Source organism: Canis aureus, chromosome 29 (genome assembly GCF_053574225.1).
Source record: "Canis aureus isolate CA01 chromosome 29, VMU_Caureus_v.1.0, whole genome shotgun sequence".
NCBI classification, from domain to species: Eukaryota; Metazoa; Chordata; class Mammalia; order Carnivora; family Canidae; genus Canis; species Canis aureus.
In genome coordinates this window covers 9,452,911-9,476,896 of record NC_135639.1, presented here as the reverse complement: position 1 = coordinate 9,476,896, position 23,986 = coordinate 9,452,911, and the positions used below count along the sequence as shown (strand labels likewise).

Genomic DNA, 23,986 nt, shown 5'->3' with positions numbered 1-23,986 from the left:
TCACCGGAACCCTTCAGGTGGCAAGCCTGAGCGAGATATTTTTCCTACATCTTCAAAATTTTGTATGGGCCATCTATTATTTAAACATTTTAAAAATGCACTTGATGAAAACCATGTAGAAACCCAGTCCAAATATGGCATGTGATGAATGACCTGACAGTAACTGGATAGCTACAGCAAATCCATAATTCTGAGCCATGTTCCCCTAAGTTCCCCATAGCTTTGCCTTATGTGCTGTCCTGCTAAGTAAGTTCAAGTGAAGACAAATAAGACAAGTATTGGCATGAAGGTAATTCAGCTCCCAACAATTTTATATATAGCTAAACAGAATTGATCTTTGGACAATGCCTCTTGCAGTACCACATGTTGAATTGTCAACTATTATCAAAAATAGCTCTTTATTTCAAAGCCTGGCTTTGGCCCCTTGTGTCCTTTTCCCTGAACATCTAAAGATCGTCATTAAGTACTTAGGACCACCTTGTAAGTTAGCAGAAGTGGTTCAAACCCTCTATTATGGTGTGTACCCACTGAACACTTTCTGATTCTCCTGCCTTTTGGACTACGGTGAATGTATTTTCATATTTCCCTGTTCACAACTGACCAGCATGGAATGCTCCAAGCTGAATGTTTGAGATTCCCGGCATTGAATTTTGGAGAAAGTAGGGGCACGTGGATGCTTGTGGGAGGGGGAGGGTTGGGGGCGTGGTCTCATCATGGAGAGGAATGAGCTGCGTGGGGATGCTGTGTTCTATGGTCTTTAGTGGGGAAAGGGTGGGGGTGATTCTGCTTGTGATGTGGCTCTGGATGCACATCCATGAGAATGAATGAAACATCAAATGTTTTCATTGTTGGCAGCACCGGGCACCGAGGCTCCTGCTCCACTTCTGAGGGTGCTGCCTGCCTGGATCCGGGCATCGTGTCCCTGGAGGTGACTGAGCCCAGCAAACGCCCACAGGAAGCCAGGGGCCCAGAAGGTTCTCCACTGCCCTGCCCCCCAGTGCCCTGGGAGCAGGAGTGCCCGTCAGCCTCCATGCCCTTTACCGAGGGCCCCCCGGAAGGTTGCTTGGCAAGCCCAGTAGCAGCACCTGAAGATTGGCCCCTCATCCAACACCCCAGGAGGGAACCTTCCCCAGGTGCCCATGGGGATGCCCCAACAGCACCTGTCCCCGAAGGGGGCAGTTCTACTCAGTGCGAAGCAGATGCCATCGTCCCCAGTGCCGGCAGAGGGAGAGGCCTGGACCAAGAGGGGCATAAATCGTCTTCCTCCAGCTGCACTGACCAGTTGCCAGAGGTTTCACCGGCGCCTCCTCAAGAGCTGATGAAGGGACAGCTGTGTGGAAAAGATGGTCAGCCTGGTGGTTTTGAGTCCCAAGGGAACGAGGCTGCAGGTGGCCTTCCCCCGGCAGAGTCCAGGCAGGGGGCGACTTCTGTGCAAGAGGCCCCGAGGGCCCCTGCTGCAGCTCAACCAGGCAAGGCGAGCTCATCTGGTCTGGAGGAGTCCCCCACAAAGCCTGAGACCCCGACTCCGCCAGATCCAGCCCCCACAGCCTCTGACAAGGAAAAATGCCAAGTGGAGGTGCCGCCTCAGGCTTTCGCTGATGACTCGGGATTCCTCAGGGCCTGCCACCCCACTGGGACGGCCGGAGAAGCGGACACAAATTCCTGGGAAAGCTGCCAGCAGCAAACGGGAGCACATCTGGTGCACGTCGAGCTGCCCTGGGATTCTCTGAGTCCTGCCCCGACACCTGGGGCTGGGGACTCTGGGAAGGAGACTGTGGGTACCAGCGATGCTCAGGGCCACTTGCAGACATGGGGGCAGGGGAGCGAGCCCAGCCCAGCTGTCTGTGCTGCAGCAGGCAACCCACCCGAGGGGGCTTTGCTTGTGAGCACAGAGCCTTCCCCACTTGCACTGATGGAGGAAACAGGTCCGGCTTCAGATTCTGCTTCACTGCCAGCCGCTCAGGCCTCTGTTGCCACAGAAGAATCCAGCTGGTTGACCAGGGAGATGGTTTCTGGGGCTGAGATGCCAGTTCTTACGGATCTGGCCAAAGAGCTAGCAGATGCAGGGTTGGCAGGACAGGAGAAGCTCGCGTCAGATCTCAGAAGTGAGCGAGAGGGTCTAGATGGGAACCGTGGAGAGGGTCCTGCCCCTTTGCCCCAGGACGACAGGGGAGAGGTCTCAATTAGGGACCAGAAAGTCCAACAAGGGGTACTTCCCCCATTCCCAGCCAGTGTATCAGATGAAAGTGCCAGAAACTCCCTAGGGTCGAAGGAGGAAGCCATGGCCCCTGAAAGCCCAGCTGTGGCTGGAGAGGAAGGTAAACTATCTGAGGCCAACTCCAAGGGAGAGGAAGAAGTCCCAGAGCCACTTGACAGTGGAGATCCTGAGAACCCAGGAAGAGAGCAACCCAGGGCTTTAGGCTGCAAGCCCAAGCTGGAGGCGGAAAAAGATGAGGTTTCAAAGCTAAGCCATGATGTGGAGAGCAAAGTGCATTCCAGCACAGACTCAGCACAGCCACTCAGAAAGGAGGGTCCTGGGCACGCCGATAGGCCTGGCCCTCCATTAGAAGATACAGCTAGAAGCTCGGTGACCTGTGGGACGATGGGAGAAGCCCATGTGGTCCATGCATCTGGCTCACTGCACAAGCTCCCCGAGAAGGATCTCATCCTGCCGCCTGGGCCGGATGGAACTGGTGAACACATTCTTCCCAAAGAAGCTGTCTGGGAGGGGCCGGGACTGCAGGCCCCGTGTCCCGACACCCTTCAGGACGTGAGGGGATTGGAGAGAATGGACTATCTTCCTGCTTTAGAATCTGAGAAATCAGATTTCCTGTCAACTCCTGCTGCCGAGGTCACCCCCAAAGCCCAGGAGGTGGAGAGCACATCTGACACAAAGATGAGGAGCCACCCATCTGCACAGAGGCCCGGCAGCTGTGACGGGGACGGCTTGCTGACATCCCCAGGCCAACCTCGTGGGCTGGGGCAAGAGGCAGCTGGTCAGGAAGTCCATGCTGAAGGGCCACATCCCCCCGAGGGGGAGAATTTGGCAGTGGACTGTGGGCTTATGATGCTCAGCCTGGAGCAAGATCAGCAAGGAAACCTGTCCTGCCTGAATGATGACAAGACACAAGGAGCTGCTTCTGAGGGACCCTCAGCATCTTCGCAGAACCATCTCCAGCCATTGCAATCAGAACCAGAAGCATCCATCTCTGACATGCTCAGGGGGGAGCCCCAGCAGTGTGAAAATGAGAAAGAGACTTTTCCGGGTAGTCCAGGTTTTAGGAACCTAGACGCTTCTGGAATCCACCTACCTGTGGAACCCCTGGATGTTGTGTGCTTGCCCACTCGTGGGAGAGAGGAACAAGCTTCCAGATCAGAACCTCAGGGTGAGCTCCCCAAAGGCAGTGTCTGTGATGCTCCCAGTTCGGCTCCCGGGGACAGAGTTCCAGAGAGTCCCCCGACAGAGCATCCAGAGCCGTCAGCCCCAGGAGGACCAGAGTTGTCTGCACGAGGGCAGAATGAGCAAGAGGGCGCGTGCGGTGGCAGTCAGCCTTCCAGAGTGTCGCCACCTGCAGCAGCAGCCTCAAAAGACTCCCCTCTTGCAGGTCACTCGAACAGAGAGGAGAGTCGCTGCGCAGAGCAGGGCCCAAGCAAGTCCTGGCAGGAGCCCGCAGATGTGCCGAAAGCCAGCGGGCGGCATGAAGAAGCATGTCTCAGTGATGTAGGAGGATCTGAAGCCGCTGACGCTCGGGCCCCGCTCCAGGGGTTGGGTAAGACGGAGAAGGCAAGTGGGAACACAGTGGGGACCCCACCTTGTTGGCCTGACTCAGTAGCTCTCGGGGCCGCAGCTCAGGGCCCGCCAGCCCCAGCGCCGGCCAGCGCCCAGGGCGCACCCAGCCAGGATGCCCCAGACACGGAGGCGCACGGGGAAGGGCACGCAGGCAGGCCGCAGCTGGGCCCGGCCCCGCAGGAGGAAATGCAGCCCCCCACCGCCTCGGATGCTGGGGCCCCAAGGCTTCTTGGAAGTTTCCCAGCCGCTGAGGATCGAGGTGCTGACTGTGGGGCTGCTGACACCTGTGGGAATGCTGAGGAAGGAGAGCTGGGGGCACAGGGGGCTCTGGGGGTGCCAGCAGAAGCTGCTCCGAGCTGTGGCTCCCTTCAGACGGAGCTGCAGGCCCCCCCGGGGAAGGAAGCTTCTATCTGGGCCCTAGGTGAGCCCTGCCAAGCAGAGCAGCTTGCAGCCAGCAGCCAGAATGACTTGCTAGCAGCCGGGGAGCTGGGTGGGGTTCCCTGCAGCAAGGTGGATATTTCTGCAGCCCAGGCTCTCCCCAACCCAAAGAAACTCCTGCCACCTGGGCCACCAGAAGAGGCTGCTCCAGACACTCCTTACCTGCATATCGATGGTGCTGCCGGCAAAGGGGCAGGGCCTTGTCCCGTCGAAGAGCCTCTGCTGGCCCTGGGAAATGCCACCTCCATGAAGCTTTCTGCAGGCTTGCTTGCCCCTCTCTCACAACCAGGAGCTGCCAGTGGGGAGAGCTCTGCGGTGCACGCCAGCCATGGGAGCCCCAGAGCTGGAAACTTGGAGGGACCCTTGGACTCCATCCCCTACCTGGACAGGGCGCTGCTTCTGACCAAGAGTAAGCAGGTGACAGGGGAGGAGGAAGAGGCAAGAGCGCCTGGTGTGGGCACAGGACCCCATGAGATGCTAGCTCGCCCAGCCAGTGAGGAAAGCATAGCAGGTGAGGCAGCAAGGGAGCCGGAGAGCAGCAGGAAGAGCGTGGTGGACCCTTCCAAGGATCCGAGGAGGGGCGCACCAGGTGGTGTGGACGCAAGCTCTAAGCAGATCAGCATCATCACTGGACTCCCTGACTTCAGGGAGCACATCACCAAGATCTTTGAGAAGTCTGTGCTCAGGGCCCTGACCGCCGATCGGCCCCAGAGTGCAGTGGGAGAAAAGGCAGGAGCCGAGGGGAGCGTGAGAGGCGAGGACCTCGCCGGGCCACGCCCAGAGAAGCCTCCAGATGGGGCTCAAGGAGTGGCCATGGCCCCTCTCCCCGCCCTTCCTGCTGGACTCAGGGTGGATGCAAAGGAGAAGAAGCAAGAGTTGCCTACAGAGGCTGAGATCCCCTGTCTGGTTCCCCAGGATCCCGCTCCAGGAAAGCTGCCGGGTGCCGCAGAGCAGAACCTGCCAGGTGCCCGTGTGGGGAAGGAAATGACTGGTGTCCCACAGATGCTGCAGGAAAGTGAGAAGCCAGAGGGGGCTGGGGAGGCCAAGCCCGCGCCTGGAGGCCTGGCCCACTCACAGCAGGGTGGAGGCCAGCAGAAGTTAGCTTCGGGTCCTGCCCTGCCGGCAGCTGTTCAGGAGACTCCCATGGAAAAGGCTGCTGACTTCCAGGTGGTTCCCCAGAGCCACCGAGAAGGGACCTCGGTTCCAGAAGATAGAATTCCTCCTGAAACCCACCACCAGGAAACACTCACCAGCGACAGTCAACCCGGAAAGGATGGTGCCTGGGCCTTTGCTCACACAGAGGGTCCAGGTGACATGCCCGTGTCCACCTCTGCCCTGGGAGCATCATCTCCCCATGGGGATGTTTCGATTGTGGCCAAGGCCATCAGTGAGCCCCAGACCCCCGACACACTTGGGGATGAGCAGAGGCGTGGAGGTGGTGCCGGGATCTCAGAAACACAAAATGCCCTGGGCAAGCAGTGTGGCCCTGAGCTGCAGGCTGCAGAAGGAACAGCCACTCCCTTGGAGCCTGGCTCAGGAGCTGCTGGGGAGGCAGAGGGTGACGTCACCTTGAGCACAGCTGACACCGGGGCACGTGTGTCTAGTGACCCGCCTGAGCCAGGTACTACGAGGATGTTCTGCGGCGCTGCTCATGGGCTGGCACTGCCAGGGACCCGTGGGGACGCAGGCTGCTCTGCTGGGGCCCCTGGCACGGAGGATGCAGCCGCTCTGCGAGGGGAGAGCCCTGCTGTGCACCGGCTGGCTGAGGAGCAGCCCGGGCCGGAGCTCCCCACTCCTGCCGGGGGCGAGAAGCCGCGAGTCTCTTCACCTCCAGGACCTGACGAACCTCAGGACCTGAAGCCTGAACACCTGGCTCTGGAAGTGCTCCCCGCTGAAAGGTACAGAAAAGGACAGATCCCCCACCCCGGGGAGGGGCATGGGACCAGCTTCAGGCACTCCCACCCCGGTTGGTGAGAGTCAATCCAATAGACGGGTGGGTTTTTTTAAAAGCTAAGTTTTCTATACCTAATTGCTTAAATGTACCTGCTTGCAACCTCTGGATGTGCTAAGATTCTGAAAAATGTGAGAGAAATGGGTGGAATTGGGGCGCTCTTTGTTGGACATGTCCCGTTCCCTCTCTGGGTTCTTCATTTAACTAAAACTGTCTGAAAAGCATGAAATGTTTGCTGGCTGGCAACACGCTCTTGGGCCCTAAGGTTAGAATCAATCACATGTTTTTCTGGAACCAAAATATATGTGCTTCTGGATCTGGATATGTTTATACAGAGGGGCCTAAATGATCCCAAAGCATCTCATAGCCATTAACTGCTGGAAGATGATTTTTTTTCCTAGGGATTTTGGGGTAGTGCCCACTTAAAACTTGAGTTGGGAAATGAGCGTTTTTCAGTCACATGTGGAGAGAAATACCCTTCTTACCATCTTTTGCTTTCTTTACATTATCCCAGAAGGAGCCCCGTGCCGGACCCATCCACCTTACCTTCAGTTCCTGAGAAAGATGCTCCAGATGTCCTGGGTGAGGCTGTCTCAGACGAGGCCAGAAGTGTGGGAGGAGCAGAAAGGTCAGTGAAAAGGTATTAGCCTTTGGAAAAATGTGAAAAGAGATCAGCCTTTGGAGAACAATTCCTTTGGCAGAGACACACTGGATGTTTTGCAGAGGAGAGTTCTTATATGTGAAAGCAGCAAGTAGCCTTTGCCGTTCTTTATACAAGAAAAGCGATGCCCAAGATGATGGAGGGCTCCATTGTTATAAACAGGATGGAATGAATTTCACATCTAAGTTTATTACCTTAAAGAAAACAGCTTTATTGAGATGGAATTCATAGGCCATATAGTTCATTCATTTAAACTTTATGATTCGATGGTTCACAGGGCTGTGCAAGCATCACTACCATCAATTTTAGAACATTGTCATCTCCCCCAAGGAAACCCTGCATCCCTTGCACATCACATCCCAACCCCCAATCCCAGCCCTAGGCAAACACTAATTTGAGGCAAATGGGTTCCACAATGATTTAATCTCTGAAGACAGAACATCTACTCGCCCACCCCAGTCACACTCCATAGAGATCTCGAGATTAGGGGACAAATAACAGGCGTAACTGTGAATCCCAGACCCTCACACTGTGGGAAGTGTGCCTGCCGGGTCTTTCCTAAGTGAAATGCCACCTATGGTTGTAGAAGAGCAGCTGCTCAGAAGTTTCATCCTTCTGGGGAAATGGAGATGTTGTGAACATCCTTAGTTAGACCCTTGGCTGTTCTGGTTGTGTGTGTGTGTGTGTGTGTGTGTGTGTGTGTGTGTATGAGTAGAGTAGGGTTGGACTTTAAATTAGTACCTGCGGCAGCCCAGTGAATCCTACCAAACAGCTGCAGGCATTTTAGAAATGATTTGATTCATATTTTGCACATGTGGAAAGAATGCATGATCACCTGTTTTTCGAGTCTGAGCACTTCCACCGACACTCAGCTGCCTTTCTGCCCTTACAAGGGCGCCTCTCATAACTCTGGGCCCGCGAGACGCAGGCGTGTGCTGCCCAGGCAGATGCAAGTGTAATCTGCCGTGGACACTTGTCTCTGCTGCTGACGTAGCAGGCCAAGTCCTCCTGCTGGCATGGATGTCGGACACTCCCACTTACAGCAGGAGAAATCTCTAACTAGGAAAATCCTCTCCCTCCCCACCAATGACATATTAGTGCCTTTCCCAGTGTCCCTGGAGGTTTTATCTCCTTCTTGGAGAACTTGGGAACGTGGGGCCAGAGATACAATAGTTTAATAAATATTCACGGCTCATTGTACGAATCGCTTTAAAATTTAAAATTTTTAAATCATAATTCTGAATATTAGAAAATCTGTAAGGAATAGAAAAGTATAAAGAATAAGAGACAAGGCCACGACCACACCTCGTAATCATTACTGTTATTTATTAGTTTTGTGTATTTTCGTCCACTGTTGTGGATGAAATTTTTAAATATTTGCGGAGTTTTTTTTCAACACTCTGCGAGCATATCTTAGTGACTGAAGTTTTATGACATGGCACAGTTTATTGAGCAATGGGTGTTTCGGTGACGTTTCCTTTGCTCTGGGGGAGGGTGTCCGGGTGTAGACTCTTAGACTCTCTCGAGGTGTACCATCCGATTTGGCAGCCGCTCATCACGTGTGAGTGGAGGCGTGCTAGGAGTGTAAAATACATTCCAGATGGTGAAGACTTATGGAAGAAAAACGAACAAAAAAATCGTTCATAATTCTTATGTTGCTATGTATTAAAATAATAATATTTTGGATGTATTAGGTTAGAATATATTATTAAATTTCATTTCCCATATTTCTTTTTTTAATTAATTAACATATATTCATGAGAGACACAGAGAGAGGCAGAGACACAGGCAGAGGGAGAAGCAGGCTCCCTGCAGACAGCCTGATGCAGGACTCGATCCCAGGTCCCCGGGATCACACCCTGAGCTGAAGGCAGACGCTCAACGACTGAGCTACCCAGACATCACTCATTTCCCATATTTCTTTACCCTATTTCTAAAGTGGCTACCAAAACTTTTAAAACTACACATGTGACTTTTGCATTTTTGGCTTGCACGTGTGGCTCATAGTCTACTTCTGGTTAGGTCGTTTGGCTCTAGAACCTGCATCACCCTGGTCCTGATGGAGGAGGGCTGACTTTTCCTGTACTTTGGGTTCTTGGGGAAAAAAAACCCAACAACTTGCCCCCATTTCATTGGCTGAAGATTTCCAGAAAGAATCCTGAATGGACCCTCTGTTCCAGCCTGCCCAGTGGGGTGACCTTCGTTCCCGCCCACAAGGGAGATTATGGGGGCAGCAACATCCAGGCAAACAGGCTGCAACAGATTCCAACATAGGCTCAGTAGACCATGGGAGGTCTCCGGAAGATACAGACCGGCTCTGTATGTGCAACAGAAATAGGACACAGGCCACAGATGTAATCTGGAATTTTCTACGAGCCACATTCAAAACTAAACAGAAACAGGTAACATCACTTCCAATAATATATTTTAGTTAACCCCATACATCACAAATATCATCATTTTAACATGTAATGGATATCAAGATGATGAATTTTATATTCTTCATTCTCATTGTCATACTGAGTCTTTGAAAGCTGGTGTGTATGTTATAGCCACGGCGCTCGATTTGGACCAGCCACATCCCAGGTATTCAACAGCCACATGTGGCGAGTGGGTGCCCTATCGGACACCACAGCCCCTCACTGAGCTCTGACACCTGTCGGCAGTGATCCAGAAGTCCAAACCTTCCCACGGGGACCCCAAACGCCCACATCCGCCTGCCCAGCAGCCTCATTCGTACACATTTAACACAAATATTGGAAATATTTATTTGCCTTGAGGAGGAGGCTTAGTACTTCTGGTGAATTCTTTTGCCACAAGGATGCTGAGCTGTGGACCTGGGCAGGCTTCAGAGAGAGTCCAGCCCAGGCCAGGGAGTGCACATCCTGGGAAGAGCAGGTGTTGCACGGGAAGGTGAAGTTCCGCAGCGGTCTGGGGCAGGTTGAGTGGCCACACGATGGGCAGAGGCTGCCAGGAGCTGGGGTGCTGATGAAGTGCAGAGCAGGGGCGCCAGAGTCACACCCCAGCTCTGCCCCTTAGTTACACATATGACCTCAGTTTTCCCACCTGTAGAATGGGGAGAAAATTTGTGTCCACCTTGTGGAGTTGCTTCGAGGGCTGAGATCGTGGATTCCGGCCCAATGTTGGCACATCCTGGGGCTTGCTGGCCGTCAGGTTCCCTAGTGCCTTTCCGTGGCGTGGCTTTTACTTGTGCGGTGAACTGAATGGCCACTGTCTCTCTCACGTGGAGACTGTTCTCCTAAGGTTGAAGTTCCGTCCTGTCTTCCTTTTCTGGTACTGAATTCTTTGTGACAATATCTTAACGGCTGAAGAGAATAAATTCTTTCTTGCCCCCTCCTGGGCAGCCCACAGTGGTCTGCTTCAACTTTGAAGTTTTTTGGATTGCGTTTTGTTGTGAAACCTTATGACTGTCTTTCGGTGTGTACCATAGTGTATCGTATTCCAACAACGATGAAAAACGTGTTTTGAGTTGCCCTGGAAGAGTGGAGCAAATCAAAATCACCTCTTCTAGTCTCTTCTTGGTTATCAGGTGACACGCTTCTGTTGAATTTATTGTATTTTGAAGGTTCTGTTGACCTGAATAGAGCTGATACCACGAATCAGGTTCACTATCTTAGAAATGTCTCTTTTCTACCTGGGTGACAAGACAGTTTGAAAACCCAGCCTCATATATATGTAGATGCCAGGAGCACAGGTATGTCTATGTGCTTTATTTTCCCAATTTTGAAGCCCAGTTGGCCCTGCTGGTGGATAGGCTTTGGGTATCCTGTGGCTTTGCCATCACCCCGTACCCGAGGGGCACATGTGCACCCAATTCTGAGAAGCAGGCATTCATTTCCACCATTGTGTGGTCTCTGCCTCTGGAAAAGCCTGGAGCCCACAGGCAGCCTTCCTTACTTTTTAGATTGTCCTACAGAAGGTGCTTGAATTGATTTCAACCTCACACACGTATAACTCTTCCTTGTGGATGGAAAATCGAGAATTGGGCATTTTGATGACACACCACTGATGGTTAGGTATGCAGTGCTGGACCTGTCTCGGATAGCACCAAGCTTGCTTTTGCTGAATATTTATATACAGCGGTCTTTTTCTTTTCCATTCGGGGAAATGGTCGGAAAGCTATCCTTTCCAATTATTAGTGCATTCTGAGAGAATCAAATTATTCCCAGATGCTTGGGGTCCTAGCGCAGACCTAGGCTAAACCAAGGAGGGCAGCTGGGTTGAAAAGTTGAGGGAGGTCAGGCGGGGGAGAACAGAGGGAGATGACGGGCATCGTGCCGAGGAAGTCCTCGCTGGGCCTGAGAGCAGAGCTGGAGCCGCTTCTCACCCTTCCTCCCACGCTCGCTCCCCACTCGCTCTCCACTCTTTCCTTCTCTCTCCTCCTCCTTCTAAAATTACCAGCTGTGACACCGTGTTTTTGAGTTTAAGAATCAGGTTTTGAAGATCCCTACAGCTGTGTAAATTAAGGAAAAGGCCAAAAAAATAATAATAATAAGACTCAATCCTAGTCGTCTTAGCAGATAAAGCCAGGACAACAGATCCCCCTCTCCAGTGAGATCCTTCTGGGTTTGCCGTTTATACCACTTTGGTTCCATTACTTTAAACTTCCTTTTGGGAAGTGTTGGGCTGCACTCTGGCCCTCCTTTGACTTGGAGCAATGTTCTTCCCAAACGGGAGACAGTGGAGTAAAACGGACCTGTTCCTGCCGCAGCGGCCTCTTACTGGCTGTGCGGCCTTGGATGAGCTGCTCCACTTTTCAGTCTTCTCATTTATAAAATGGGAAACACAAAACAAAACACATTTCTCTGTGAGGGCAGGAGGTTGGGTTCGATGGGAATGTTTCTAAAGCATCTGGTATAATGCCTGGTATATGGTAAGGGTGTAATAAAAATGGTTAACCTCTCTTCTCATTTTAAATGTACTTTTTCAAAAGCATCCTGGCAATTAAGCAAAGGGAAAATATGGCCTCGGTCCCTAAATGAAAGAGTAAGAGTCCCGGCAGGAACAGGGAGACTGCTGCCTGGAAAGGGTCATTTCCAGCTGCTCGGCCTGTCTGCGCCTCCGTGTCTGTCATGTGTAACCTTGCTGTGCTCACAAGGAGCTTGTTACCTGGCTCAAAGGTACATAGGAACTGAAGACTCTATCAATGACGTGGATTTATAGTGTCATCAACAGCTTCAATCATTGGGAGCCGTCATATATAAAAGTCAAAGGACCTTTTAAAATGCAGCCTTGATGTTCAGAAGCTTTTGTGTTCCATAATTAAAATGGGTTTTCTTGGAGGTGAAGCTGTCCTTGGGAAAAGGGCCAGGTCACTGGCTTACGGGGCGCCCACACATAGGGTGGCAGTGGGCTGGATTTCCTGCCCTGGCTTCAGGCTCTTCTGGGTCTTCTGGGGCCCTCCGCCCTGTGGCCTCTGTCACATGGCACCTGGACCCGAGGTGGGGAAGAGCCGCTTGCCGCCACTTGAAAAACCAAAGCCAGGATCACAGCCGGGTGGTGATTTTCCAAATGAATGTGTCCACACCGACCCGGCTGCTCTTCCTGGAACCGCTCATTACGGCGGCTGGCGGAAGCCCTACCACATGGACCTGGATGCAGCGGTGTTTGAGAACCGGGTATTTTAGACTCCGGCTGATTATTGCTGGAAGGGAACTCAGGGGCATTCTCGTGAGGCTGGGAACAGGGAAGAGGCAGAGAACTAGTCCCAGATTCTGGGCCCTGATGGCATATTTCCCCCTGGATGCCTGAACTGAGCCCAGGACCCTTCCACAGGGGATGGGCCTGCTCTTTCTAGCCACGCTGGCCGCCCCAAATCTCCTTCTAGGCTTTTGAGGGAAGAATTCTCAGTTCTAGTGTGGAACCTAGAGCCTCGAAGAAGACAGATCTCAAACTCCAGCTTCAGGTCTAGCTCTGTGAGCTTGGGAGTGTCACCCTCGCACCCTGTTAACTCACCTGCACGTCAGGGGCCTGCAAGACTCCCAGGGCCATTAGGATTACATGAGCCACTTTATTTGGAGTGCCCAACACAAACAAGAACTCAGTGAGTCTCCTTGCACTCATTCCTCCCTCGGGGCCAAAGGTCCTCCGCTTCCAGCACCTTCTTTCTCTGTCCGAGAAATCCAGCACCCCAATAGGTGCTATTCGTGGACCCCTTTTGCAGAGGAGGAGATAGAGGCTCAGACATGGGGCACACAGCTTGCTCAAGGTCAGAGAGCTAATAACAGCTGGAGCTGGCACTAGAACCTCTCTTCTGGAAAGTGTTTCACACATCAGCTTAGATCCTTGATCATTAACTTAGCAGTCAGGTGGAGTCTTGGGAGAGGTCGCTCTCTACGACAGCACTGTCCCCCAGATTTTCTACAATAGACATGTCCTCTGTCCCTTCTAGGTGGTATGGCTGACATTAGCTACACGGGGCTTGGGAGCACCTGCAATGGGGGCACTTGAAATGCAAGGGTCAGTTTCCAGGCGAGGTGGTTTCAGGGCCACAGGGGAACTGAACCATGAATTGTATTGAGCTTTGATTATTTAAAATTGAAGTTGGACATGGGTCTGGTGGCTTCTTTGGGGGACAGCCCATCTCGAAGACGTATTTTCTTCATATATACAAACAAGGTTAGTCATCACCATTAGAGCCAGTGTGGATTCCAGAAGGTTCTGTGTGTGTAGCCCTACTGAGGGCTAGGGTGCCCCCACAGGGTGGTGCGTGAGCATTGGTTTCCCCCTTGGCTCTGCAAGTGGCCAAGCCAGGTAGCTCTGTCTCCAGAGTAGAGACTGGGATGTAGTCACAACCCAACTGCCCGGCAACACTGATCAGCAGGAGGTGTCCCAAGCCCTTGAGAGTATGACCTTGCACCCAGGCCCGGTGCGGAGGCCTCGGGTAACCGAGTCAGCTGGCTCTAAATAGCAGCACTTCATCTGGAACCCTCCCTGCCCATGCCTCCCCACTGGTCCCACCTGTATGGGAGCAGAAATGGGTTCAGGGCAGAGATTGGTCTTCCACTTGTCCTCTCTGCACCATTTTCTTGTCCTGAGAAGCTGGAAGGGCGGGAGAGGCTTCCCAGGGGCATGCAGGGCCAGTAGGCCCCAGCTAACTGCAGCTTAACCTCTCTTCTTGGAGCCTGTTAAGTCGTCCAGCGTTAAATATTTTAGCAGCCTGCTGATTCAGACGTTGACTGTGAAAGTGTTTCTGTTTCCAAGGAAGGCGCTGGCACAGGTCTGAGTACTGATACTTTTAATGCCCTTTCCTTTTGCAAAATGGGCAGAGTGTGTTTGGGAATAGAAACCTCAGGGGAGGAGTGTGTCTATGCCCTGGGAGGAGTGGGTAGGGTGAGCCAAGAGAAGACCAGAGACCACGGTGGTCTTGGGTCAGCAGGGAGGCCTCGGGCCAGGAGCCCTTCCCTTGGGGAAGCAGAGAGGCTGGGTCCCCCGAAGCCACCCCACGTCAGCCGGGAGGACCAGAGGAGGAGGGACCAGACGTGAGGCTGAGGGTGAAATCAGACTCTGGAGGGAGGGGCACGTTTGGCCACCTGAGTTCAATCAAATACAGATCTTCACTCTCAGGGCCGTGTGGGTTTGTCTGGCGACTGCTTCAAGCCTCTGCTTCATCATAGGTAAATGTCTATGGGGACTTAAAGGGGTGTTAAATGGGGATTACAGGTGGCAAGACACAGAATACTCTGCACAAAGCCAGTTTTCTTTTTTTTTTTTAAGATTTATTAATTTTTAGAGAGAGGGGGCAGAAGGGAGGGGCAGAGGGAGAGAGAGTTCCAAGCAGACTCTGCACTGAGCTCGACCTTACATTAGCTGCATGATCTCAGGGTCAACTCTACACGACCCTGACATCATGACCTGAGCCGAAACCAAGAATCAGTGGCTTAACCGATTGAGCTGCCAGGCGCTCTGAGCCAGCTTGCGATAGCTGGTAGCTGTGACCATTAGAGAGCTGGGCCCTGTCGGCTGTTCGAGAGCCCATGAAACAAGGTCCCTGAGCTACGTGGAACCCTACAGGTAGCTCCGTCCCCCTCAACCGGCTCGGCAGTTACCCAGCACATACGCACCCAGACTAGGTGCTTAGAAGGGAAGCCACGGTCTCTTTCCTCAGGGAAGAGCTGAGCCTGTACACAGGCTCCTCCAGGAGAAGAGGATTGGGGTAAATTGATAGGGGGGTCAACCCGCTGTGGGCAACGTGTGCGGTTTGTTGACTCCTTGCTCAGTGCTCACGCACTCCGGAGGAATCAGTTGGTTCGCCCGCTCCTGTCTACAACCCGTGGCTTCTCCAGCCAACTGTACTTCCTTCCCCTCCCTGGGACGCAGTATTTGCCATCACAGGATCAGGAGTTGGGGTTATGATTCTGAGTTCTCTGTTTAGAGGTACTTGCTTGGATACAAGTTTGTGGTCATCTGTGGGTGGGTGGGGGTCTTGGCTTGTGGCCAAGAGACTAAGCCAGGATCTTGTTTCTTTGGGAATGTTAGACGTGCAGACAAGGCGCTTGGTTACCCGCACCTGATACTCTGCGTGGCACACAGTGGGCCCTCCATAAGCGCTTGCTGAATAATTCAACCCAACTGGCTATCAGGTGACTTGGAGGCTTCCTGTCCTGGAAAATCGGGTCAGACAGGACTTAGAGGCAGATGCTGGGTCTCACTTCCAGCTCTGCCATTAGACCCCTAGCCTCCAAGCAAGTTCGTCAGCCACTCTGAGCCTCAGTTTCCTTGCCTGCGAAATGTGTATAGTCCTAGGGTCAACCACATGGACAGACCATGGAGATTGCATAAAAATAATGTGTGTCAAGAGCTTAGCAGAGTGCCTGCCTGGCATGCAGTAGTAAGCACTTAAATTTATCAGACGTAATAGTTTTTATTAGTAGTATCATTATTACCGTCATAATTTGAATGATGCTAATACTGTCATTAAGGCAGGTTACTGGGAAACACTTGTGCTTTGACACATGGACTAGCTGAAATTTGCTGAAGTTCTTTTTCATCTGCCTTGGATTCTTTGGAAGGCCTCACTACCCTCTAAAGATACTTCCCATCCTTGAGCCACCAGCCTCCCTACCAGGGTGGCTTCAATGTTGCAACATTATATTTGATGCAAGGTCAAGCCATCCAGCACACATGAGGAATGCATTGGTTTCCTTGGGGAACTAGGGCTTTGGGGTTAACCTCTTGCCAAGAGTGGCTGCAAAGAAGCTGAAGCCTAACATTTGTGGGAGGGAGTGAGCGCCTGTGTGGGTGAGCCCAGCTGGGGCTACACCAGCAGATCGCAAACTCCGAGTGCATCGTATGGGACAGATTGCCCCGACTATTTTGGCACAGCATTTGGAGCTGCTAACCCATCCCAAACCTCCTAGAAAAAGGGGCAGAGCTGAAAGTTGTCTGTCTTTGCCTAACTGCCAGACACCATAGCACAATGGCTGCGGGAGGAGACCCTTCCTGGCAAGTGACCAAGCCGCTGGAATTTAAACACGGATGGCCAGCATTGGCAGAAAGTGAGAATTTGGGGGAGCAGGGAGTACAAGCCTTGGCGTGAGCTCTCAGCTCTGGGCCAGACTGCCTTTCCGGGCCACCTATGAAGGATGTCGGGGGTGGAAGCTCCTCCGGCTCCCGAGTCATGGTGGTAGGGATGCTCACCCTCTGAGACAGGTACCACCTCATGCCTGGCTCAGAGCTTCCTAATCATGAAATATCACAACCAGAAGGACTTCAGGACCTTCAGCCTCCTCATTTTACAGATGAGAAACCTGATACCCAGAGAAGGTATGTGACTTCCTTAAGGACGCACAGCTTGTCATGGGACTAGCCTAACTCCTGAATGCAGTTCTTTGGGGCTCGAGATCAGTGTTCTTTTCAACAACCCCACTGGCCCCGTGGTGAGTAAGCGTCACCTTGGCCAAGTACAGCAAGCCACCCAGGTGAGCCTGCTATGAGCTGATGTTGCAGATTGTTTTCTTCAAGGAGGGGTAGTGGCTGCAAGTAATCCTGTGCTTGGGTCCCGTCTGAGAAAGCAGCCTATGCAGGCTCACTCCAGCTTTTTTGCAAAATACGCTGCAGCCTGTACGTGATGCTGGCTCCGGCTTTCCTTTGCTTGTGGTTGGTTGCTTTTGCAGGAGGACTGCAGGAAGCCCGCTGTGAAAAGTTAGTTGGACAAGTGCTCACAGATGCTCTAATTTGCCACGATTAGGGGAGTGTGCAGATGAGGATGGGGAGGGCAGGCTTGGAGGAGAGTTCAAGTGGAAATTCTGTCAAAACGTGAGTTTCGTCTCCTGAGTGTGTCTGTGTGAGTGGTTTACTAGGAACCCCTCAGAGTGGTTTCTCTATAAGGTTTTTGTTTTACAAATAGTTGAGACATCAGGGCTTGGGAGGTAAAATACTCTTTTAAAAAAAAAGATTTAAAAAAAATTTAAAGGATTTTCTTTATTTGAGAGAGCAAGAGAGAAAGAGTACATGTGGGGGTGGGGAGAGGCAGAGGGAGAGGGAGAAGCAGACTCCCTGCAGAGCAGGGAGCCCAACGTGGGGCTCAATCCCAGGTCCCCAGGATCATGACCTGATACAAAGGCTGACGTTGAACCATCTGAACCACCCAGGCACCCCTTTAAAGATTTTATTTTTAAGTAATCTCATTCAATATGAGGCCCGAACTCACAACCCCGAGGTCAAGAATCCCATGCTCCTTCAACTGAGCCAGCCAGGGGCTAGGAGATAAAACCCTCTTAATGATTATTGTAGGGTTTAGCTTTGCTTTTGCACGGAGATGGGAGCTTGTCTGTTAGAAACCCCCAGGCTCTGTGTTGAACTGATGTTTATACCTCTTATTTGGTTCATGTTTTATCTTCAGTGGAGAGTAATTATTCTGTATTGGTGGTCCCATATGGGGGGAGCTTTTGCTTTTCAGGAACTCCCGTCTTATTCTGCATTTGAGAACTCTAATTGGCCTGATGAGAGAGGCTGTCACACTTCCCTGCTCCTTCCCTCAGTCCTGAAAAGCCATCAACTCTGCAAGCCCAACAAGGGGCATTCCAAGCCTTCTCTTCTAAATCCCTTTTCCTTTGACATAGAAATGTGGAGAAAGGTATGAACAGAGAGGCAGGCCAGGACTTTTCAGGCGTCAGAGGCGGGCACTGACTCACAAGCATTTGTCCCAGGGTGATGCTCTGCCTGCCTTGTCCCTCACCCTCATCAACCACCTTCTTGTTTAAGAGACCAGACAGGAAAATGTAAGTGCCTGTGAAGCCCTCTCCACCCTCCAGCTCTGCAGGAGGCCCCCACCCCTTCCCCTGCCCAAGTATGAGAGTCTTCTGTAACCTGACCACAGTTCAACCCAGACAAATGCATTATACTTTATCGTATAGGATTTCATCCTTTACTGGAGAGCTTGGGCACTTGAGCTGGACAGGTCTGGTTCAGATTTGTCACTTATTCATTCTAGGGCCTCAGTCAAGTTGCTTTATCACTTTAAACCTTAGTTTCCTCATCTATAAAATGGGTCTGAAATTAATACCTACCTCTGGAGGATTCAGTGTGATAGTGTGTGGGAGTTGCTAGCTTGGGGCTGGCACAGCCTGGTGCTCAATGCGTGTTTGTCGCACAGAGGGTGAGGCCTCTGATGATATGAGACTGGTCCTGTTCCTTAGCACAATGGGCTGCACACAGTAGGCCCTCAACAGATGTTTGTAGGTTCATTGTATCATGTCCAGTGGATAGAGGGTGTGGGTATTTGATACATCCCTCAAAAGCTATCTGTTGGCCCGGTTAGTTCAACAGCACAACAAAGTCACTGTGGTGATAAGGCATTCCCTAGTCCATTTCTTCTTTCATGGAAACTGAGGACTTCTACTTAAAGGTCCTGTGCTGGGTGCTTGAGCATGAGGGTTTCTCATGCTCAGCACCATTGACACCAGGGTCTGGGGGATTGTTGGGGAGGGCTGTCCTGTACATGGTAGGGTGTTTAGCAGCCCTAGAGGCCGGGAGCATCCTCCAAGTCATGACAACCAAAAATGTCCCCAGACACTGCCAGATGTCCCCTGGTGGGCCAAGCTGCCCCTAGAGAGCCACTGCCCTAGGGCTGTGCAACTCATGTTGTGGTTCCTTATATTAGCAGCCTCAGCATCACCTGGGAGCCTTTTAGATCAGCAGAACATCAGGTCCTACCCCAGACCTGCTGAGTCAGAATCAGCATTATACAAGGTGTGCAGTGACTCGTTCTCATGTCAGAGTTCAAGAAGCTGCTAAGTTCATGGGCCACCCTGTAAGCAGCCAGGACCTAGGGCACTGTTTTCGACCTTGGCTGTGCGCTGAAATCTCCTAGCGAGCTTTAAAAAAATACTGATGCCTGGGTGCCCACCCCCAGAGTTTCTGATTTAATTGATATAGGGGTGAGGCATAGGCACAGGGAACTTTCATAGTCCCCAGGTGGTTCTATTGTGCAGCAAAGTTTGAGAACAGCTCGTCCAAGGGATATAGAAGCGAATCAAAGACTCAGGCTTCAGATGCTTATTTGTCTGGTGGGGAGATGAGACATCTTCGTCATCATTGTTAATGTGTAAACTGAACCAAGCCCTGCAACCACCCTTCGCTCTCAGCCCACCAGACCCTCACAATATCATAGCTATTCATCAAATGTTTTATTTTTTAACCATTGCCATGATATCACACCGATATCAGACTCTGATTCTTGAAGATGATTATTTTTCTGCCTAGAAAGACAGTCCAGTGGGCTGAGCTGAGCACACATTCGGGCAACGTCAGCCTGTGTGTGAAGTGGACTTTGTGTGGACTCCAGGAACATGCCAGGGTCCCACCTAGAAATTCTGGATGAGGCTAAGAAGTCATGTGGAAAGCTGCCCCCATACATTTCCTGCATGTATTTTGGGTTCAGGCTGACATTTCATCTTAGCATGGGTGGACATAATGGCCAAATGTTTCGAAGGCCTGAATCCCGCCTCCAAATATTTCTCTCCGCCCATACAACTCAGTTTTGATGGGTTGCAGCTCAGGAATGTACCTCGCTGCTTGGACAGTCCTTTGTGGAATGTGAGGACTTATCTGAGAAGCCCAGAGTAGTGATTCCCCTTCTAGAAAAAACGAACAAGAATAACAAAAAAACTTTCTCAGAATTCACTAGTGAAATAGATCTTATTTAATTAGTATGAGGGCTGGGCTCCCATGATAGAGCCAGGCACTGGTCCTGGGTTCCTCATGGCATACTTCCTGCCAATTGGTTCAGAGTATATAAAAATAACTTGAAGCTTAGCTCCTTGTCACCACGGGCTGGTTAGGAGTTGGGGTTCGTGGACGCACAGCCTGTGTGTGAACATGGTTCTTCTGAGTGCGAGCTGGGGTGAGAGACCTCCAAGCTGTTTCCTCTTTTGTCAGCTGAAGACAATAGCCATGAAGACCCATCCGAGGATTAAGTGAGAGAAGAGATGAAAGCCACTTAGAGTGTCAGCTGGGTGGCAAATGTTCACAAATGTTGGCTAATATTATAGTAGTCATTTTTTTTAAAAGATTTTATTTATTCATGAGAGAGAGAGAGAGGCAGAGACATAGGCAGAAGGAGAAGCAGGCTCCCCACAGGGAGCCTGATGCAGGACTCGATCCCGGGATCAGGACCTGAGCCAAAGGCAGACACTCAACCCCTGAGCCACCCAGGTTCTCCTATAGTAGTCATTTTAACAAGTTTCTCAATCACCTCTTTGGTTTCCTTTATCTGATTGTTAAGTGGGGAAGGCAGAGAGCAAGCCGTCGTATGGATGGTACGTCGCTACCCTTCTAAGCTGGCAGATGATGGGATGATCCTCCTGGTGAGCATGCTCTGGGGGTTTGGGTTTCTGAGGTGAAGCCCTGAGGTCTGCCTTTTTGCAGAAAGAAGACCTTAAAATGCAGTGAGGTCCTGGGTGGATGGATTGAGGAAGGCTGGTCCTGGAGGAGAAGACTCTCCTGCCAGGACAGTGGAAAGTGGCAGCATTGATCTCTGGGCTGAGAGCACAGTGGGGGCAAAGCCATGGCCAGGCAGGGGATGGGGGAGATGAGGTTTTTCTGTCCTCAAGCAGACCACACTCTGGTTCAAGACAGAGCACATAGGCATTAAAATATCAGAACAGCTTAGGGCCCTAATTGTCTTTGCCTTTCATTGGGTAATGGCTGTAGGTGGCCACCAGCACTTATCTGGAAGGTATTGTCTAGGAGGCAGGGACTTTGTCGCTTGTGTCTGTCTCCCAGCACCTAGGAGGACCTAACACACTGCAGGTGCTCAGGAAATATTTGTTGAAAGAGTTCATCATAGACTTTGTCATCACAAAATGTTCCTAAGTATATTCAAGAACAGATTTAATTCTCACTCTCTAGAATGTTCTGTTTCTCTTCTGTCCATTTCCCTTCTTTTCTTAGCTCCATGTTTCACCATGTCCTTTAGGTGTGAACTGCCTTGAAGACTTTCACCTTCTCTGTGTACCACTTGTAGCATTACTTACTGTTTTTCCTTCTGCTTCGTCTGTATTTCAATGTATTGCTTTGTTTGGTCCTAGGTAACCTGTCTGTGAAGTTATGGGCCTGATGTGCTAATTATGTTTCTTTCCTAATGTTTTAAATGCATATCTATTAAAATATCCTTATGAGAAATCTTAAGATGGTAACACTCCCTTGGCCTCTAAAACTCTGCTCAAATATTCCGTCTTCTGGAAAATCTCCCCATACCTCTTGCGGGGCTTACTCAATATTTTCTTTCTGCCTCTGTCCTGTAGTAGCCATTCCCTTATCTGACTATAGGAGTGGGCACAGGGACCATGAGGCATCTGAATGTACAGGGAGCCCACATAGCAGGTGCTCAATAAGTGATTTTGATCAACTGAATGAAACTCCTTAAGTCTATAAAAATTTATACCACCTGGCTACATGTGGGTGCTCTGATCAGGGGCCCTGGTGTTCTGTGAGGACATCATGGTATAATTCAGGGGCCCGGTGCTCCTGAGCTTCTACTCGGGGGGCCGTCAACAAGTCAGATATATGAACTTCTATTTAGACTCACACCCCCAGCAAAGAGCTGGTGTGTTCCTTGTCCGGGGGGGGAGGGGGCATCACATATTCCTCACCAGCTAACCAGTCAGCCCTGCAATATTTTCTAGTCTCTGGCTTTGTTTCCCAGGTTTTTTTCTGGGGAATAGTGATTGCAGAGGCTCATGAATATTTTATTAGTTTCAGGTGTGTAGGCATCAGGCAAATTTGGGCACAGGTTTCCAGCCTGGCTTCCTGTTTTCATGTGGCTCGTCACTTCTTGGCCAAAGCAAAATATTGTAGCCACAACAGGGTTTTAAAGGAAACTGCAAACACATAGCAAAGCCTTCTTTAGTGGGCAGGGCTGGAGGCATTTCCTAGGCACCAATTTGCCTTTTTTTATTTTTAAGATTTTATTTATTTATTCATAAGAGACAAGATAGAGGCAGAGACATAGGCAGAGGGGGAAGGAAGCAGGCTCCCTGCAGGGAGCCCGATGCAGGACTCAATCCCAGGACGCTGGGATCTCGACCTGAACCGAAAGCAGACGCTCAACCACTGAACCACCTGCACGTCCCCCAATTTGCCTTTTGTATTCCAGGACACTCTCTTGGCAAATGGTCTTTCATTTGCTCTGTGGTTTTGGATCCCTTTCTGAAGCTTTTAGGTCTTCTCAGCATCGCAGTTGACATTCCTTCAGGATGCTCTTGGCTGCAAGTAACAGCCCAATGCCAGAAAACCCTAATGATGATAGGTCCATCGCGTCACCTGGCAGGGAGCCCAGAGACAGGGCACTTTTAAGGTGGAGTGATTCATTAGCACATTTCATCTTCCCTTCTGCCCACCTGTAGTATGTTGACTGATGTCCCGTTCATTGTTTCAAGCTGGCTGCAGCAACCCCAGGCATTGTGCCCTCAAGACAATGCCAAGAGGCAGGAGGATGCCTGGACAGGAGATATGCCACCTGTGTCTTCTCTAAAGAATGAGGGAAATGTCACCATAAGCTGACTTCCCTTTCTGTTTCCCTGGCCGAGGGTGAGTCACATGACCACACCTATATTAATTATTTGAATATAAGCCAATAAGTAACCAAGGAGAGGGAACAACTGTTTTGGAAACAACTAATGAGAGCAGCCAGGGTGGCTCAGCAGTTTAGCCCCGCCTTCAGCTCAGGGCATAATCCTGGAGACCTGGGATCGAGTCCCACATTGGCTTCCCTGCATGGAGCCTACTTCTCCCTCTGCCTCTCTCTCTGTATGTCTCTCATGAATAAATAAATAAAATCTTAAAAAAAAAAAAGGAAACAACCAACGACTCCTGCCACAAAACTTTAGTTCCAGAGTTTCTCCAAGTGTGGTTTGGAATGCATCTCCATCTAGAATCTGCTTGCTAAAATGTACATTCTTGAGCCCCCCTTTCCTGACCCCCTTTCCTGAACCAGAATCTCTGGGAGCATCTCCACAATAACCTAGTGAGTCTTATGCATGCTGAGTTTCAGACCATAGGTCTGGTGTTTGAGGCTGTCCCATTAATATTTACAGATTGATCCTTTTTCAGGGAGGCTGAGAGAATAATAAATAAATAAAGCACTAGCCTTCCAAAATTCTCTGTCCAGTCCTTGCTTTTGGAGATTCAAACAAAAGTACTAGCTAACATCAAAGTACCTATGATGATATCTAGGATTTGTTTCAAAATAATCTGGGTAGCAGTGGGGAAGTGAGCAATGTGAATAAAACAGAATTGGCTGTGATTTGATAATATTGAAACTGGGTAATACACATAGGGTTCATTATACTGTTCTCTCTACTTCAAAAACAAAACAACAAAGACCTCCTTTCAGACACCTGTGCTGTCACTACACAGCCTTTGACACTGGGTGCGTCACTCCCCTTGAGATTCAGGTTGGATTCTAGGAGTCCAACAGCATAGATTCTTTCCTAGAAAGCAGTGTTTGCACATTTTCATTCCCCACCCCCACCCCTTCTCTCCAAATGAATCTTTTCTCTAAACAAAATGTTATGTGGAGTCCAAACACGGGACCCATAGAAGTGGAACAGTTCTTGTTATAGGTGCTATGGGTGCCTCTTGGGTAGCCTTTATGGTAACTCCAGAAACCCCAGGGCTCCAG

At 50.9% G+C, this 23,986-nt stretch overlaps 1 protein-coding gene across 15 annotated transcripts in view; it reads left to right on the top strand.

Annotated features, from left to right (window-relative positions):
* The window catches only part of TACC2 (transforming acidic coiled-coil containing protein 2), a 206,033-nt gene that overhangs the window by 56,726 nt on the left and 125,321 nt on the right, over nt 1–23,986 (top strand). For 9 of the 15 annotated variants that reach the window (XM_077877359.1, XM_077877364.1, XM_077877356.1 and 6 more), the window contains 2 exons: nt 856–6,126; nt 6,694–6,819. In XM_077877359.1, coding sequence (XP_077733485.1) covers nt 856–6,126; nt 6,694–6,819 — 5,397 coding nt within the window. The remainder of the gene's footprint in view (nt 1–855; nt 6,127–6,693; nt 6,820–23,986) is intronic. The other 6 variants (XM_077877369.1, XM_077877365.1, XM_077877368.1 and 3 more) reach the window with 2 other exon arrangements.